The following is a 20,145-nucleotide window of genomic DNA, read 5'->3' as shown; positions in this document are numbered from 1 at the left end:
ATCCAATTTGTTGTCATATTATTGTTCTTAGAAGACCCCCATGATTCTTTGTATTTCTTTAGTATCACTGCAATTTCTCCTTTTTTTATTTCTCGCTTTGTTTGAGCCTTCTCTCTCTTATTGGTTAGTCTAACTAAAAGTGTGTCATCTTTGTTTATCTTTTCAGTGAACTAGCTCTTGATTTTTATCTTTTTTATTATTATAGTTTTAGCCTCTGTTTTATTCATTTCCACATTAATCTTTATGATTTTCTTCCTCCTCTTACCTTTGGACTTCGTTTTTCTTTTTCCAGTTAGATTGTTTGAGATTTGTCTTTTTTCTTTAGGTAGGCCTGACTTCCCTCTTCCAGGACTTAGTTGGTGGTCCAGTAGTTACGAATCCACCTTCTAACGCAGGGCATCCAGATTTGATCCCTGGTCGGGGTACAAAGATCCCATATTCTGCAGGGCAGCTAAGCCCACTCACCGTGACTACTGAGCCCCTGTAGTCTAGAACCTGTGAGCCACAAATGAAGATGACCACTCGACATAGTGGTCATCTTAGTGAAGACCCAGGGCAGCCAAAAGTAATAGTTTTTAAAAAATTGCTTTTGCCTTGTCTCAGATTTTGAAATGTTGTATTTCTGTTTCCATTTTTAAAATTAGTTTTGATTTCCCCTCGGATTTCTTCATTGACATTGGTTGCTCAGTAGTGTGTTACCTAATCTCCACATATTTGTGATTTTTTTCAGTTTTCTCTTAGTTCTAGCTTCATACCATTGTGGTTATAAAAAATGTTTGACATGATTTCAGTCTGCTTAAATTTATTGAAATTTGTCTTGTTGCTTGACATGTAATACATCCTGGAGAATGTTCCATGTGTACTTGAGAACAATGTATGTTCTGCTGCTTTTGGATAGAATGTTCTATACATTATCTATAAATATAGCTGATCTAATATGTTAAGGCCAATGTTTTCTTAATAATTTTCTGTCTGAATGATCTGTCCATTCATGAAATCAGGGTGTTAGCGTTCCGTGCTATTATTGTATTCCTGTTATTTTTCTGCCCTTAGGTGGGTTAATATTTGCTTCCTATATTAAGGTGGTCTTGTATTAGTTAATGTATGTTCAAACATATTATGACCTCTTGTTGGATTGACTCCTTTATGCTTATGTAATGCCCTTCTTTGTCTCTTATTACAATCTGTGTTCTAACTTCTATTTTGCCTACTGTAAATATAGCTATACCAGCTTTCCTTTTGCTTCTGTTTGAAAGAAATATCTTTTTTCATCTCTTCACTTTCAATCTATTTGTGTCCTCAGATCTAAATTGAGTCTCTTGTAGGCACTATATTATTGTGTGTTTTTTAAAATATGTTTAGCTGCTCTGGCTTTTGATCAGAAAGTTTTGTCCATTTAAATTTAAAGTAGTTATTAACAGGTATGTATTAATACTTCCTGTCATTTTGTGACTTGTTTTCTAGTTGTTTTTATAGTTTCTCTCTGTTCCTTTCTTCTCTGGTTCTCTTTCCTGTGATTTGATGACTTTTTTTCACATTATGTGTATATATTATCTTTAGTGTATGTACAATAGGTTTTTGGTTTGTGGTTTCTATGGAATTCATATATAAAAAACATATGTATGTATGTATGTATGTATAGTAATCTATTTTAAGCTGAGAGGAAGTTAAGTTTTAAAGCATTCTAAACATTAAAAACATTTTTAGTTCTCCCACCCTCATTTTATATTTTTGATGTTATATATTGTTTTTGTTTCCCTTAATTATTGTAGTTATTGTTAATTTTACTTGTTTTTGTCTTTTAACCTTCATTCTAGGTTTATAAATGGTTAATTCACTAACTTTACTATATGTTTGCCTCTACTCATGAGATTTTGACCTTCTTATGTTTTCTTGTTACTATTTTATGGCTTTCTTTGTTATCTTGAAGTTCCTTTAACATTTCTTGTAAGGCAGATTTAGTGTTGATGATGTTTAGCCTTTACTTCTGTAGAAAACTATTTCTCCTTCCGTTCTGAATAGTAACCTTGCCTGTGGAGTATTTTTGGTTGAATGGTTTTTCTTTTCAGTACTTTCAATATATTATGCCATTCCCTGTGGCTTGTAAATTTTTTGCTAAGAAATCAGCTGATAATCTTATGATGTTTCCCTTATATATAACAAGTTATTTTTTCTTCTTGCTTTTATGATTCTCTCCTTGTCTTAATGTTTGACATTTTAGTTATAATGTGCCTTTGTGTAGATCTCTTTGGGTTCATCTTACTTGGAATGCTCCATGCTTCCTCAACCTCAGTGTCTGTTCTTACCCCTAGTTAGGGATGTTTTTAGCCATTGTTTCCTGAACTAAATATCCTGCCTCTTTTCTCTCTCTTCTCTTTCTGGGACCCTACAATGGGGATGTTATTCCTCTTGATATTGTACCATGCTGCTGCTAAGTCGCTTCAGTCGTGTCCGACTCTGTGCGACCCCATAGACGGCAGCCCACCAGGCTCCCCGCCCCTGGGATTCTCCAGGCAAGAACACTGGAGTGGGTTGCCATTTCCTCCTCCAATGCATGAAAGTGAAAAGTGAAAGGGAAGTCGCTCAGTCGTGTCCGACTCTTCGCGACCCCATGGACTGCAGCCCACCAGGCTCCTCCATCCATGGGATTTTCCAGGCAAGAGTACTGGAGTGCCTTCTCCGGATATTGTACCATAGGTCTCTTAAATACTTTTATTTCTTCTGATCTGTTACGATGAATTCCACTTTCCTGTCTTCCAGGTTGTTGATCCTTTCTGCTGCTTCATTTAGCCTGCTACTGAAACCCTCTAGTATATTTTTCTTTTCAGTTAGAGTATTCTTGAGGTCCATGATTTATTTTTGGTATTTACTTATATTTTCTATCTTTTTGTGGAAGTTCTCATTGTATTCATCTGTTCTTCCAAGAGATCATTGAGCATGTTTATGTTCATTAAACTATCAGGTAAATTACCTCCATTTCAGTGAGGGATTTTTTTCCTGAATTTTTGTCTTTTCTTTTGTTTGCGACACATTCCTCTGTTTTCTCATTTTGCTTGTCTCTCTGTGTTTGTTTCTACAAATTAGGCAAAGCAGTTACTTCTAGTCTTGTTGGAGTGACTTGTAGGAGATGAACCTTGTTTTTCAGCCTGCCCTAGCTCTTTTTTGTCTCTGGAGCATTTGTAATTATCTAAGTAGTTTAATTTTATTCTTGATAGGTCACTATCAGTGTTCCACAGAGAGGGATCTAGTTCACCACTTAGCTTTAGGCTGTTTGGAATGTAGACCTTTGGGAATCAGCTTTTAAAAAATGTGTGTGTGTGTGTATATGTATATATTCACAGTTTTATGTGACCACTGTTATAACCCCTGCTAGCTTCAAGTGGTTCTGAGGTGTCCCCTTGGTGACAGTTGCCAAAATCAGAGCTCCAAATGAACGTATAAGCTTCTCTCTGGCAGGTACAGGTGAGCTGTCACAGGCCAAGGAACGGTGTGAGGATGGCTCCCCCAGCCTGTGTTCTCTGGTCTGGGAGCTCCTCTGCAGCTTCTAGACATGTGATTAACTGGAAGCCTTCCGCTCACTTGAGCTCTGGGACAAGTAATTAGAGCTGTTTTCACAGGAAGTCCAGGGATGTGTTTCAGTCTACTGTCTATATTGTGGTGATGGTTCACTACCATGAACTGTCTCCTCGATTGTTTCAGACCCACAAGGCCCAGAAATCCAGTCATCTCTGGATCATGGCCAGGTGGTCAAGGTGTGTCTCCTGTATGGAGTGAACATTCCTGACAGCTCAGTGGGCCCCAGAAGAGCCTACCGTGAGATTGCTGACTGCACCAATGCTACAAGAGTGCACAGTTGCCCACTGGCCACAGTGAGGCCCCAGGAACATGGGGGGCAGGGTGGGATCACAGGCTGCAGCAGGACCACAGGGACATGCGGGTAAGCCCCCTGGCTTCAGTGGGACCGGGGAGCACGTGGAGCGAAGGCAAGTCCTATGGCTCTAGCAGTGTGATAGGAGAGCCCAAAAATATCAGCTCCTCTGTCTCAGAAGGTTCTCACAGACCTCTGCATTCCGGGCAGAGCCTTCGATCTTAACTAATGGATCTCCTTCTTATATGGTCTAGGAGCTTTCCACACTGTTGGGTTTGTGCTGAGTCCTAGTGTGAGTTGCTCTGCATGCGGGAACTTTTCAGTCCCCTTCAGCCTTTTGCATCTTCTGAACATCCGCCCTGTTGATATTCAAAGCCAAAAGTATTGGGAGCTCATCTCTCCAATGCAGGTTGTAAGGTTTGGGTTGCCTGATACGGGGCACAAACCCCCAGCTCCTCCGGGAGAAGTTCCACATGTGTGAGGTCTCTTGCACCTCCGGGTTGCTGTGCCAGAGGTGAGATTTTGAGTGAGACTGCACCTCTGACTCTCCTACCCATGTTGATGTTGTCCTTTAATCCTTTGTTGAAGAACGTTTTAGCTAGTTTTTTGGGTCTTTTTCAGAGGAAATTGATCCATTGTATAGTTGCAGGTTTTGTGTGCCTGTGGGAGGAGGTAGAATCAGCATCTTCCCAAGTCAGCATCTTGATTTAACCTCCATCACATAGTTACTTTTATCACAGAGGTATTATGTAATATTAGGAGTTAACTTTGGAAAATCATAGTAATATACCTTTGATCTGATGTTATTCAGCAAATTTGAAATTTTCAAAGAAGTTTCTCACATTAAAACCACTAACTACTGGACTTTATAGTAACCTATTTAATTATTTATTTAGTATTTATTACTTAAAAGTATATACCCTACTTTATCCCAGAAAGAGATTTGAGGCAATTAATATTTAGTTTGATTTTCTTTAAATGGCAATAGAAGGCTTCTTTTATTTTTTCTGCTCCAGTTTACAAGATTGAATACATGAACACTGCTAATTTTAGGAAATTGTGTACAAGATCGTGAGGTTTAAGGACATGGTCAAAACACCTGGGATACATAGGAAAACATGTTTTCATTGTTTCATTACTGAATCCTTAGTATCAAGCCATTCTGAATGAATGCATTTTATGTATTTTCCATCATACTCTGAATCCTTTTTAATCATCTGCCACCTTTAATCCTTGGTTAGTTTAGAGTATTTTCATATGTAATTTATAATAGTCAAATTATTTGACATTTAAAATCAAGTTTTATATGTTTCTAAGGTTGTATGTATATCCTTTAAAGCACTTTCAAATTTTATTTGACTTAATTGACTTTCTCTCATAATGTCTAAATTTATTTTTAAAACAGCCTTAATAATCCTGACTTTTATATTGCTATTAAAATATGTTAGAATGGAGTATAGATTAAAAACTTGGAAAGCACTCATTTGAAAGTCATAAATATTGAGTATATGCAAAACCTGTCATTTTATCTGAATGAAGTGCTTCCTAGTGGTTAATTTCAAAAATTATCAAAAGAAAATACATAATTTTAAATACCTTTTATGTTAAAGATTTTAAAAATATTCCCAGTTTTTATTCATGTATTTCTTTCTTTATTGCCAGAGTGATTAGTATATCTTTCATTGCCCACTTTTATCTAATCACAAAAACATTAACCAGCCATTAAGAGGTTTATAAGTACTGAATGTTCATTCTAAACAATTACCTAAAAAGTAATCTGTTGTGTAATTTGCATTTGTCTAGAGTTTGAAATGTGTTTTCTAATACTGGGTTCATTGTTCAAATCCAGTATAAAGATAGTCCTTTCAAATTCAAATGAACCTTCTCAAGGACAATCCTCCCTGAAAAACAAATGAACATCTGTATGATACTGAATAGAGCTTTTGAGTAGGATGTGATCAAGTCAGTCAGAATATACGTGATACTTAATGCACCTTGGAACTAGTTTTTTTTTTTTTTTTTTTTTTTATCATAATTAGGTAACTTGAATGAGAAAGTTATCACATATACTTATGCTGTGATGGAGGGAGATTATACTTCTTCTTGTAGTAAAGACTTATTCTTTTGGAAATCAGCTTTCCTGTAGTCTTAGGCACTTGAAGCATCTCTTTGCCACCCGGTGTAATTATAAATTGATATGTCTTAGAGGAAAATGGCAGTCCGAGGGTCCATGTGTTTGCATGATTTATCACATTCTGACTCTTGATATGACATACTAGTTTTCCACCAGTTCCCTCTGTTCCTTGTGACAGATCACATTTCTCCTCTATAGTTCTCCATGCAAACTTCCCCTGAGATGTGTGCTCAGCACGTATTTGTTCTTATTCTTGATTCTGAAAACTTGGCCTCTTTGGCCCCGTGCTGAGTGGAATCTTGGTGACAGTGTTTTGGATGAAATAGAAAAGAATAGCATCATTGCTTTGCCAGGCAGAGGGGGTCACAGAGAGCTCCTGACCTTAAAAATCGTGTCCCCCGCCCCCCCCCCCACCCCGGCCAAAAAAAAAAAAACCTAAAAAACTGTGTGTCCCAACCCAGGAGGACTTGGTCAGGAGTCTTTTAGCAATATCTCAAGGGTAGGTTTCTCAGAAGTTCAGAGTGTGTGCAGGGCCTGCACTTCTTTAGCGATAATCTCATAGTGAGCCACTCTGGTTCCTTTAGTCTCAGGTGGTCTTCTGTGGTCTGAAGAATGCTGACATCTTCCCTTGGTTAGCTTTTAGTTCTATGAAGAACTGTAAAGATATTGTTCTGTGTGTCTCCTGAGGAAGAACCAGGACTCTTTCCCAAGGCTGCACTATTGTTTCCTGACTGTTCCTTCCTTGTCTCTGCATCTGCTCCCTTCCCTGATTAGCAGCTGCTTGAATCTGACCTTGGGAACTCAGGGGAGGTCTTGGAGGCTGGAGTCTGTTCCATACAAAGCGGAAACAGAAGACACAGACGAGCTTCCTGCCCACGGGCCCCAGAGGGTCCTGCTTGGTTTCATTCTTACTTAGTTCCACTAGGCTTTTATTGCCAAGGGGAAGATTTTGATCATGAAAGGGATATTTAAATTACCTTTGCTTTATTGATAGGTAGTATCAATAAATTTTTATTGAAATTAAATTATTTATTGAAATTATAAATCTTAAATCTGTTTTGAATTTTTTATTTTTATTTATTGAATTTTATTTTGTCTTAAGCCGTAATTTTTCTTTAAACATCTTTAATCATCATACAAGTCTTATTTATAAATGTACTAATTTTAAAAGTAAGTCATTTTTACTTCTTTATATTTTCATAAATCTGCTAGAATTCTCCCACTTAGGCATTTAATCAAGCAAGCTTCTATAAACATTGTTGTTCATTCGCCCAGTGTGCCTGACTCGACCCCATGAAGTGCAGCACACCAGGCCTCCCTGTCCCTCACCATCTCTCAAAGTCTGCCCAAGTTTCGGCTTCATCATCAGTCCTTCCAATGAGTATTCATGGTTGGTTTCCTTTAAGATTGACTGGTTTGATATCTTTGCTGTCCAAGGGACTGTCAAGAGTCTTCTCCAACACCACAGTTCAAAGACATCAAGTCTTTGGCACTCTGCCTTCTTTACGGTCTAGGTCTCACAACCTTATGTGACAGTTGGGAAGACCAGAGCTTTGACTATAAGGACCTTTGTCGGCAGAGTGATGGCTCTGATTTTCAACATACTGTCTTCGTTTGTCATCGCTTTCCTGCCAAGAAGCAATTGTCTTCTTATTTCATGACTGCAGTCACCATCCACAGTGATTTTAGAGCCCAAGAAAATGAAATCAGTCACTACTTGTACCATCTTTACCCCATCTATTTGCCATGAAATAATGGGGCCAGATGCCATGATCTTAGTTTTCTTAATATTTAGTTTTAAACCAGCTTTTTCACTCTCCTACTTCACCCTCATCGAGAGGTTCTTTAGTTTCTCTTTGACTTCTGCTGTTAGAATGATGTCATCTGCATACTAGGGTTATAGATAATTTATCTATATATAACTATATCTAACATATGTATCTATATATTTGTCATATGTATGATATCTAGAAACATATCAAGTTATACTTGTAAAGCTACTAAATTTCATCCTCGAATAAAATGAGATTAACACCCTAATAAGACAGATTAATGATTCTGATAAATATAATCTCGCTAAACAACTGAACAACTTTTGTAGTCTGGTAAATTTGCTTTAAAATGCAGAAATTAATACCTTTTAAAGTATTCTAAACTTTCTAAAATTACATGTGAAATTGTGTAGCTGCTTCAGAACGTCTTGTTACACATTCCTGTAAAACCAAGTGACCCAAAATTGCACTTGGTTTTGGTTGTTTTTACACGTTCTGGAAGATTCAACTTTGTTTACAGAATCAGTGCTCTGTTTAAAAGTCAGGACTATGGCATATGCCACCAGTAAAAGTAACTTGAGTAGTAGAGGCACAGGATTGAATGCACCTTCTAGAAGAAGTAAACTCCCCTTGCTCTTGGTAGATATTTTGGTATTGCCAGTTTGCATGGGTGAGGCTTTCTAAACATTCTTTCAATCCAACATGCAGTGAAGTGCTTAAGATAAATCTTTATGCTAAACAGTATTCCAGATTCAAGCACTTGATCCTATTGAGTAGCATCATATTTCCTTCCTAGTGATACATCCAGAATTTTATTTGTTTCAGTTCAAAATTATATTCTAGTGATTGTGAAGTGTAAGTCCTCTTTCTTAAGTCTTGATTAAGTCCTGCAGGCTCATCCTGTTTTGAGTTTAGCAGCTATGTCTTCTTTACATTTGTACCTTTGACCATTTTTCTATATATCATCTTGTTTTTCTGAGATCTGTGTCGCCTTTTGACACTTGACTCTCTCCCAACATAGCATTATGTCCATTTTGGTCTTTAATCTCTCTCACAATTGGCATCTGAAACCAGTACCAGCCCTTATTCATTTGCCACCTCGAGAAGTGCTTCTTTATAGCCTTGGCAATTCAGATGGATTCTTTTTGTGTTAAATTATTCCTATTATTCTTTGGAAACTCAGTTTTGCTAGGAATGTGTTTGTATTTTTGAATTGCAAAAGACAATAATGAAGTTTAGGACGGTAAAATACAAAACTCAGATAAAAATTTGCTTTGAATGTCACCCATTGGGAGCCATCATGTGTCTGTGCTTGTGGACAGACATATGATCTATCATAAGCAGCAGACAGAGAACTATCTAGTGTCCTAAAATAGGGCCATGCTGTGAATGTACAGGGAGCACACACCATGAGATGGAGCATGAAACCATGCTGTGAATGCAGAGTAATGAGGCTCTTTACAGCCTAACGTGAATGTCTCCCTCCTTTGTGGTTACTCTCAGTTTACCATTTTCAGAGTATGTGCTGCTGTGTGTACTCAGTTGCTCAGTCATGTCCACCTCTTTGTGACCCCATGGACTGTAGCCTTCCAGGCTCCTTTGTGCATGGGATTCTCTAAGCAGGAATACTGGAGTAGGTTTCCATGCCCTCCTGCAGGGGATCTTCCCAACCCAGGAATCGAACCATGTCTCCTGCATTGCAGGCAGATTCTTTACCATCCGAGCCACCAGGGAAGAGTGTAGATGCCATAAATCAGAATAACATAATTCAGCAAAGAAGGAAAACTTGACTCATCTTTATGAAAAAAGTGTCATGTTAAAAAGCTTGAGCACCAGTTCGTTCAGTTCAGTTCAGTCGCTCAGTCATGTCCGACTCTTTCAGACCCCATGAATCGTAGCACACCAGGCCTCCTTGTCCATCACCAACTTCCGGAGTTCACTCAGACTCACGTCCATCGAGTCAGTGATGCCATCAAGCCATCTCATCCTCTGTCGTCCCCTTCTCCTCCTGCCCCCAATCCCTCCCAGCATCAGAGTCTTTTCCAATGAGTCAACTCTTTGCATGAGGTGGTCAAAGAACTGGAGTTTCAGCTTTGGCATCATTCCTTCCAAAGAAATCCCAGGGCTGATCTCCTTCAGAATGGACTGGTTGAATCTCCTTGCAGTCCAAGGGACTCTCAAGAGTCTTCTCCAACACCACAGTTCAAAAGCACCAATTCTTCGGCACTCAGCCTTCTTCACAGTCCAACTCTCACATCCATACATGACCACAGGAAAAACCATAGCCTTGACTAGACGGACCTTTGTTGGCAAAGTAATGACTCTACTCTTGAATATGCTATCTAGGTTGGTCATAAGTTTCCTTCCAAGGAGTAAGCGTCTTTTAATTTCATGGCTGCAGTCACCATCTGCAGTGATTTTGGAGCCCTAAAAAATAAAGTCTGACACTGTTTCCACTATTTCCCCATCTATTTCCCATGAAGTGATGGGACTGGATGCCATGATCTTCGTTTTCTGAATGTTGAGCTTTAAGCCAACTGTTTCACTCTCCGCTTTCACTTTCATCAAGAGGCTTTTGAGTTCCTCTTCACTTTCTGCCATAAGGGTGGTGTCATCTGCATATCAGAGGTGATTGATATTTCTCCCAGCAATCTTGATTCCAGCTTATGTTTCTTCCAGTCCAGCATTTCTCATGATGTACTCTGCATATAAGTTAAATAAACAGGGTGACAATGTACAGCCTTGACGTACTCCTTTTCCTATTTGGAACCAGTCTGTTGTTCCATGTCCAGTTCTAACTGTTGCTTCCTGACCTGCATACAGATTTCTCAAGAGGCAGGTCAAGTGGTCTGGTATTCCCATCTCTTTCAGAATTTTCCACAGTTTATTGTGATCCACACAGTCAAAGGCTTTGGCATAGTCAATAAAGCAGAAATAGATGTTTTTCTGGAACTCTTTTGCTTTTTCCATGATCCAGCAGATGTTGGCAATTTGATCTCTGGTTCCTCTGCCTTTTCTGAAACCAGCTTGAACATCAGGAAGTTCACGGTTCACATATTGCTGAAGGCTGGCTTGGAGAATTTTGAGCATTACTTTACTAGCATGTGAGATGAGTGCAATTGTGCGGTAGTTTGAGCATTCTTTGGCATTGCCTTTCTTTGGGATTGGAATGAAAACTGACCTTTTCCATTCCTCAGGGTATTAAATCCACAGATTCTTTGCTGGCTGTAAAATATTCCACAGTATCCTTTTCTTGAACTTTAACTTTGGGAATGGATTTATTTTGAGAGTTGTAACTAAACAGATATCACTCAATTAAGATTAGAACCCAGCTGTTCTTCAAACCATACCACTGAAAATATAATTATGCCATTTGAGGCCATTGTTCAAAAAAACAAAGTATTTGGCATGACACATCTTTTCTTTTCCAAGACTCCCATAATGGCCCTAGTTGTTAACAGGAGTGGAGGCAGATGTCTTTTTCCCTAGGCTTGCTTCTTCTGGCATTCTCTCTTGGTGCCCTGAGCCTTGTCTCCACTCATACATATGATTCATGTTGATCCTTCTATCCCAGGTCTGGAGAAACTGGAATTGTGAAAGGCAAGTGTTTTAGTTCTCATTCTCTCATGCAATTCATTTCAGCAATACTCCATTATGGAACTAGTTTATTCTAATCATTGTGAATAAGAAAAAGGAAGTTCTTTCAAGTGATACTTTTCTGATTAAAGTCACTACTAGGCTATATAGTGGTAAAGTGTTCTAACAGTCAGCCTTCATACAAAACCAAAGGTATTGGACCAGAAGACACTTTCGAAATTTCCCAACAACTCCAAATTTCTGCCACTGTGTGTTTCAGTGGCTTTCCCCATGTGTACTCAAGGGATTTATTCTCCCAGGAATCAAACAGGAAAAGTGAACTCATTCTTATCCATCACAAGTCCTGTAATGTCATGAACGTTTGGGCAGTTCCTACTGCCCTTTACTGCCCTTTAGATAGTTCTGTTATGGAAATTCTCAGACATCCCTGGCTTAATCATTTTCCTTCACTACATTCTCCCCAAGGCCTCTAATCAAGTACAGTTCTGTGCTCATCACCAAGACCAAGGAAGAGAGTCAGAAATCAGGTCCCCTTCCTGGGTGGAACAGAAAGAAAACAGTTTAGGTCAGGGCTATGAAGAGTTACCTGCTCTTCCTTTCAGTTCAGTTCAGTCACTCAGTCCTATCTGACTCTCTGTGACTGCATGAACTGCAGCATGCCAGGCCTCCCTGTACATCACCAGTTCCCGGAGCCTACTCAAACTCATGTCCATCACATCAGTGATGCCATCCAACCATCTCATCCTCTGTTGTCCCCTTCTCTTCCCGCCTTCAATCTTTCCCAGCATCAGGATCTTTTCCAATTAGGTGGCCAAAGTATCAGAGTTTCAGCTTCAGCATCAGTCCTTCCAATGAATATTCAGGACTGATTTCCTTTAGGACTGATTGGTTTGATTTCCTTGCATCCAGGGGACTCTCAGGAGTCTTCTCCAACACCATAGTTCAAAAGCATCAATTCTTTGGCCCTCAGCTTTCTTTATATTCCTACTTTCACATCCATACATGACTACTGGAAAAACCATAGCTTTGACTAGACAGACCTTTGTTGGCAAAGTAATGTCTCTGTTTTTTAGTATGCTGTCTAGGTTGGTCATAGCTTTTCTTCCAAGGAGCAAGGATATTTTATTTTCATGGCTGCAGTCACCTTTAGGGAGAAGAGAAAAGGTCCTGTGGGAACCATGAATGCCCATAAATACACTCATTTTCTTCTGTTTCTTTCCAGCCACATGTACTGTGATATTAGCTGTGTGTGATAGGAGCCTTTTAATGTGAAATGGCAGATTAGAAATGTGAGTTCAAAAGTGAAGGCAAGTGTTGCTTTGTTTTGTCAACCCTGGGAATGTATTGTAAGGCCAAGTAGATTACATCTGTAAGGACATGCTGGGTTTTTAATTACTAGGAAATTGAAGATACAAGGACTTTCACTTTTTAGCTGCACAGAAGACTATTCTTTTTCTCATGGCTTTTGGAATTCTGTTTAGATTAATAGCTTTTTGTTTTGCTAAACTGCCTTTTGAAAACTTTACTTGGATTTCAGTAAAAACTTGAGCCTTCATTAGTTATCAGGGGAAAAACAATAATGTTTCTCTTTAAGTTTTGATTGAATAAAATGAGTTCTTTAAGTTAGCCTATCTTCTGCTTTAGCCCTAAAGGCCAAGTATTATTAATACTATAGGATTTCAAATCCTGGAAATTTGTGATCGTTGTATTCTGCCTAACCCTGGTCTTTACAGAGAGATACAGTGCTGGGGTAAGAATCCTGCAGAGTTGACCAAAGCAGCTTCTGTTGGCTAATAAGCTCTAACCCTTGTAGAAGCCAGAGGGTACTTGAGCAAGTCAGCTACAAACCAGTAACTAGCCAGCCAGTGATCAGCAAGCATTTCTTGGGTGCCTGCTCTGGGAGGCTTTGAGCAGTCCATGTTTCATATAGACAGCTATACTCCCCTCTCTAGTGCTGCAACAGAAATACCTGCCCTCCACTAAAGAAAAGTTAGTATAAATTATCAGCCTTCAATGCTGTGATCTTACTTAGGAAGAACCCCTTATACTGAGTTTTTTCATTTGAACACTAAAGAGTTCCCAGTCTTTCTTTTATAAGCTATAGAAGTGAAGTGAAGTTGCTCAGTCGTGTCCAACTCTTTGCGACTCCATGGACTGTAGCCTACCAGGCTCCTCTGTCCATGGGATTTTCCAGGCAATAGTACTGGAGTGGATTGCCATTTCCTTCTCCAGCGGATCTTCCCAACCCAGGGATTGAACCCAGGTCTCCCGCATTGTAGACAGACACTTTACCATTCTGAGCCACCAGGGAAGTCCTACATAAGGACTTATAAGCTATAGAAACCTATTTTTGTTGAATTCTCTTTAGCACTAGCATACTAAGTGGAATATAGCCTACATGGCTTTGGAAGATTGAAAGGATTCCTTTACAGAATGTGTTCCTCCCTTACTTCCCTCAGAAGTGGGAAGTAAGGAAGGAACTTCCTTGGGACTTCCTCCTACATCAGTCACTGGGAGACAGAGGATTCTGGAGCATGTTTAAGCCATATCATCTTCTTCTCCTCAGACTCAGCAGAAACTGCTGAATTCTTGTGTGAAGGCAAGAGTAGTAGTTTGTAAGGCAGCCATGAATGGGTACTGCTATTATTGCCTTTTGATGTCTTTTTATAGGAATTGGCAAGTCAGTAGCCAAAAATCCTTTGCTACACTCCAGTTAAGCAAGTAAAAGCTAAGAGTGTGGGATTGGCTTTCTTTCATTTAGTCCTTTTTGAGTAGAAAACTGTTGAAGTTATATATAATTAAATCAGAAACACCAGGTTATGCTGTGGTTGAGAGACTTACAACAGTGAAGTTTCATGTCTTGATCATGCTGTGATTCTCTTATTTATAGTTTTTACTCTAAAATCCAAGCTTATGGAGTACGTTGTCTCTCTAACATTGATGATCTTGTGCCAGAGGGGACTAGGAAGTGTCAAGCTCTTACATATCAGTTCTTCCTGATTGGTGGATGATGATGTCTGTCACTTCCGTGCATGTTTCATTGGCTAGTATATAGCATATTGACCAAACTGTCTTAGTGAGAGCCAAGAAACACAACCATCCTACAGGAATGGGCAACAAATATAGGTGAACGGTAGACCCAAGCTACTGTAATCTGTTTAGTTCCAATGAGAGGGTGTGTCTGCTCATTGTTATTTATAGTAAACACCCTCTTCCAACAACACAAGAGAAGACTCTTCACATGGACATCATCAGATGGTCAACACTGGAATCAGATTGATTACATTCCTTGAAGCCAAAGATGGAGAAGATCTATACAGTCAGCAAAAACAAGACCAGGAGCCTACTGTGGCTCAAATCATGAACTCCTTATTGAAAATTCTGATTCAAATGAAAAAAGTAGAGAAAACCACTAGAACATCCAGGCATGACCTAAAACAAATACCTTACATTATACAATGAAAGTGACAAATAGATTCAAGGAGTTAGATCTGATAGAGTGCTTGAAGAACTATGGATGGAGGTTCATGACATTGTACAGAGGCAGTGATCAAGACCATCCCCAAGAAAAAGAAATGCAAAAAGGCAAAATGGTTGTCTGAGGAGGCCTTACAAATAGCTGAGAAAAGAAGAGAAGCTAAAGGCAATGGAGAAAAGGAAAGATATACCCATTTGAATACAGAGTTCTGAGGAATAGCAAGGAGAGATAAGAAAGCTTTCCTCAGTGAACACTGCAAAGAAATAGAGGGAAGCAATAGAATGGGAAAGACTAGAGATCTCTTCAAGAAAATTAGAGATACCAAGGGAATATTTCATGCAAAAATGGGCACAATAAAGGACAGAAACATGGTCCTTTAAGTCCTATGGTCCTAACAGAAGCAGAAGATATTAAGAGGAGGTGACAGAATACACAGGAGAACTATATAACAAAGATCTTCATGACTCAGATAACCACGATGGTATGACCACTCACCTAGAGCCAGACATCCTAGAATGTGAAGTCAAGTGGGCCTTAGGAAGCATCACTACAAACAAAGTTAGTGGAGGTGATGCAATCCCAGTTGAGCTATTTCAAATCCTGAAAGATGATGCTGTGAAAGTGCTGCACTCAATATGCCAGCAAATTTGGAAAACTCAGCAGTGGCCACAGGACTGGAAAAGGTCAGTTTTCATTCCAACCCCAAAGAAAGGCAATGCCAAAGAATGCTCACACTACCACACAATTGCACTCAACTCACTCACTAGCAAAGTAATGCTCAAAATTCTCCAAGTCAGGCTTCAATAGTACATGAACCATAAACTTCCAGATGTTCAAGCTGGATTTAGAAGAGGCAGAGAAACCAGAGACCAAATTCCCAACATCCATTGGATTATCAAAAAAGCAAGAGAATTCAGAAAAACATCTACCTCTGCTTTATTGATTACGCCAAAGCCTTTGACTGTGTAGATCAAAACAAACTGTGGGAAATTTGTAAAGAGATGGAAATATCAGACCACCTTACCTGCCTCCTAAGACATCTGTGTGCAGATCAAGAAGCAACAGTTAGAACTGAACGTGGAAAACAGACTGGTTCCAAATTGGGAAAGGAGTGTGTCAAGGCTGTGTATTGTCACCCTGCTTATTTAACTTCTATGAAGAGTACATCATGAGAAGCACACAAGCCTGAATCAAGATTGCCGGGAGAAATATCAGTAACCTCAGATACCAGATGTCACCACTCTTATGGCAGAAAGCGAAGAGGAACTAAAGAACCTCTTGATGAAAGTAAAAGAGGAGAGTGAAAAAGCTGGCTTAAAACTCAAGATTCCAAAAAATTAAGATCATGGCATCCAGTCCCTTCATTTCATGACAAATAAATGGAAAAACAATGGAACCAAGTGAGAGACTTTATTTTCTTGGGCTCCAAAATCACTGCAGATAGTGACTCTAGCCATGAAATTAAAAGACACTTGCTCCTTGGAAGAAAAGCTATGACCAACCTAGACAGATTGTTAAAAAGCAGACATTACTTTACTGACAAAGGTCCATATAGTCAAAGCTATGATTTTTCCAGTAGTCATGTACGGATGTGAGAGTTGGAACATAAAGAAAGCTGAGCACCAAAGAATTGATGCTTTTGAACTGTGGTGTTGGAGAAGACTCTTGAGAGTCCCTTGGACTGCAAGGAGATCAAGCCAGTCAATCCTAAAGGAAATCAGTCCTGAATATTTATTGGAAGATCTGATGCTGACGCTGAAACTCCAATATTTTGGCCACCTGATGTGAAGAACTGACTCATTGGAAAAGACCCTGATGCTGGGAAAGACTGAAGGCGGGAGGAGAAGGGGACGACAGAGGATGAGATGGTTGGATGGCATCACCGACTCAATGGACTTCAGTTTGAGCGAGCTCCGGGAGTTGGTGGTGGACAGGGAGGCCTGTTGTGCTGCAGTCCGTGGGGACATGACTGAACCAGCGAACTGAACTGATGCCTCTTTGAAGAATAATGCTCCAAGCAGATAGTACTTCAATCCCCAGTGACTTCATCCCTGCCCAAAGAATGCCTTGTTCATGTGATTTGCATATTCCCAAAGAATGCCTTGTTCATGTGATTTGCATATTTAAATTTTACATTCTCCTCTAGTCAATAACAATGATGATGATGGTAAGAGCCAACACTCTGTAGCAGTATATTCTCAGTACTCTTCTAGGAGATTTGCAAATGTTAACATATTTCATCTAGGAATAGCCCTATGTAGACAGTATTATTATTATCCTTATTTTATGGAAGAGGAAAATGAGATACAGAAAGAATCAAAACTATCCCCAGTAATACAGTTACTAAGTGGGAGAGTAACTATTGTCTGTTTCTTCTGCTTAGCACTAGTGGCTGACTTTTTTTGTTGCTGTTTATCATTTCTTCTGTTTCTGTGATGTGTGCATAGGAGCACACGAAGAAGGAATCGAGCACCTAATTTTATTTATTCCATGCTTGTTGCTCTTCAGTAGTTCATGTGGTTTTGTCTTCATCTTACTGCAACCCTCTAAGATATGTAGTGTGATTTCCCTCATTTTTATTTATTTATTTATTTTACCTAGTCCCTCTTTTTCTTTCTTTATTTTTTTAATCTCAGTTTTATTTATTTTTTTTTTTTTACTTTACAATATTGTATTGGTTTTGCCATACATTGACATGAATCCGCCATGGGTGTACATGTGTTCCCCATCCTGAACCCCCCTCCCACCTCCCTCCCCATCCCATCCCTCTTAGATGAAAGGATAGTGTTCATAGGCACACTTCCATCATAAAGCCATGGAGTTGAGATCCAACCCCAGGTTCACCTGGCTCTAAGCAAAGCTGAGTGTTACGTCTATCCCAGAACTTCCGTATACTGGTTCAGGCAATAGCAAAGGATGTTCAAAGGCAATAAAACAAAAACGCAGGGTTATTTTGGCCAACACAGTTTATTCTTTCACATCTTGACAATTATTTTGCAATATTATGATGGTTTTTGCCATACATCAGCACGTATCTTTTAGAATTAGTGTTCCGTGTTTTGGTTTTTAATTCCCCCTAGGAGTAGAATTGCTGGGTTACATGGTAGTTCTATTTTTGCCTTTTTTGAGAAACCTCTATACTGTTTTTCACTGTGGCTGCACTAGTTCATATTCCCACCAACAGCGTACATGGGTCCTGTTGTTTTCCACATCCTTGCCAACATTTGTTCTTTGTTTTGTTGGTGTGTGTGTGTGATGGCCATTCTGATCGGTGTGAGGTGACATCTCAGTGTAGTCCCTCTAGTTTTTCAGTTTCTCATTTCTCATCTCAGATTTCTCAAACCTTTCAGTCAGTTCAGTTTCAGTGATTTTCTATGCCCAGGATTTCTTCAAAGTTTTTCATCTTTCCTGGCACCTTTTTCTAGCCTAATTTTCTAGATCTATATTTTTTGTGGATCTATGTCATTACCTGTATGTGTTTAATCCACCATTTTTAAATGGAAACCAGTTTTAATTTTTTAATGGTTTGTCTTTGTCTTCATAAATTATTATTTGGGAATATTAAAGAGATATCATATAGTCAATATATTTGGTAAAAATTTGTATTACAGTATCAAAACTTTTTGAATTTTCCCTGTGGGTTATTATTTGGTATTTTTAAATCCTTTCTCCTTAAACAAGTAGTCTAATTTTATTTGACTTCTAAACCTTAGGAAAAACTGTCAAAAAGCAATGAAAATAAATTGCAGTTTTGTAATGGAGGATCTTTGAGAGGATTTTTATGGCTCAGACGGTAAAAGTGTCTGCCTACAATGCAGGAGACCCAGGTTCGATCCCTGGGTTGGGAAGTTCCCCTGGAGAAGGAAATGGCAGCCCACTCCAGTATTCTTGCCTGGAAAATCCCATGGACAGAGGGGCCCAGTAGGCTATAGTCCATGGGGTCGCAAAGAGTCGGGCACGACTGAGCAACTTCACTTCACTTCAATGGAGGATCTTTGAGAGGATTTTTAGTGGACTTACTAGGCATATTTTGAACTATTTTGAATATGATATGAAATGAAATAGAATAGTACATAGAATTCAGGAGACCTGAGTTAAAATGTGGCTCTAGACCTTAGAACAAAAAAAAGCAGTTTTCAGCAACTTGGTAAATCACCTAAAGATTGCAGTACTTTATCTATACCTCATAATGTTGTTTGGAGAATCTCATGGGGAAAACACATGAATACCTCTGTAGTATAATTATTAACACACAGTAAAAGTTTATTTTTATTGTATTTGCTTCTATCATCCATAAAAATATATAGTAAAGGATAATGCTAATTTTAGGGGAAACGGATGGGCTCAATTTTACATATTACTTTCAGTGAAAGATCTGTGTTTCTAATGAACCGAGTTGATATAAAAACATTCGTGAATATGAACCTCCCTCTTTCACTTCTACCCCCAAATAAAAAATCAAATGCTAACCAAAATATTTGATAAATTCAGTAACAACCTATCTGCCATCCAGCCCTGAAACAGTAGAGCCGACTGAAGCAGTACTGTTAGTTCATCATAAACACTTAATATGGTTTTCTTTTATTTTCAGTGTACTTAAATGAAGCAGGGTTCAACTTCGTGAGAAAATGCATCCAAGCTGTGGAAACGAGAGGTCAGTGCTGCCTGATGGGTCCACCGTTACTGTAGTGTGGTCCCTTCTTACATAGAAACTGCTCAGAAATCAGGATGTACTTTGCTATCAATAGGAGCTTAATTTTAAGAAACATATGATTTATAAATTATACAAACATGTAAATAGCTGTACTTTGAACTTCAGTTTGCCAAAATCATACTACAAACATACTTCTTTTTCATGAAGTTTCATGATATAGCCTCACTTTACTTTGACGGACCGATATTATTATTTTTTTCCAAGCTGTAGGAAGTAAGACTCCCGAGCAGTTTGAATTCAGCTCTCCTCCTTCCCTGCATTATATCTCACAGTAATTTTCATCACCGTCACAAATTCAGCACCTGTCTTCATTCTAGTCATAACCTCTGTCCTGAAGTCCACTCTAGTGGCCTTTTACTTCCAGGAAAACTTGCCTAAAGCAAAACCTCCTATCGGGCTTTGGAATTCTTTAAACTTAGATTCAAAGTTTGGTGCTGCCATTTAAGTTTTGAGAAGTCAAGTCATTTCCTTAAAATCTCTGAATCTGTCTTCTCACCTTTATTTCTGTTTAATTTTTGGGGGGGTATAGTTGATTTACAATGTTGTAAATTTCAGGTGTATAGCAGAGTGAATCAGTTTTAC

General features: G+C 38.9%; 1 protein-coding gene across 3 annotated transcripts in view; it reads left to right on the top strand.

Moving 5' to 3' along the window:
- The window catches only part of ARHGAP42 (Rho GTPase activating protein 42), a 340,955-nt gene that overhangs the window by 288,840 nt on the left and 31,970 nt on the right, over positions 1 to 20,145 (top strand). For all 3 annotated transcript variants that reach the window (XM_061440141.1, XM_061440144.1, XM_061440143.1), the window contains exon 13: positions 19,441 to 19,503. In XM_061440141.1, the coding sequence (XP_061296125.1) occupies positions 19,441 to 19,503 (63 nt within the window). The remainder of the gene's footprint in view (positions 1 to 19,440; positions 19,504 to 20,145) is intronic.

This window comes from Bos javanicus, chromosome 15, assembly GCF_032452875.1.
Source record: "Bos javanicus breed banteng chromosome 15, ARS-OSU_banteng_1.0, whole genome shotgun sequence".
Lineage (NCBI taxonomy): Eukaryota > Metazoa > Chordata > Mammalia > Artiodactyla > Bovidae > Bos > Bos javanicus.
The sequence above is the reverse complement of the archived record's forward strand: the minus strand, read 5'-3'. Positions and strand labels throughout refer to the sequence as shown.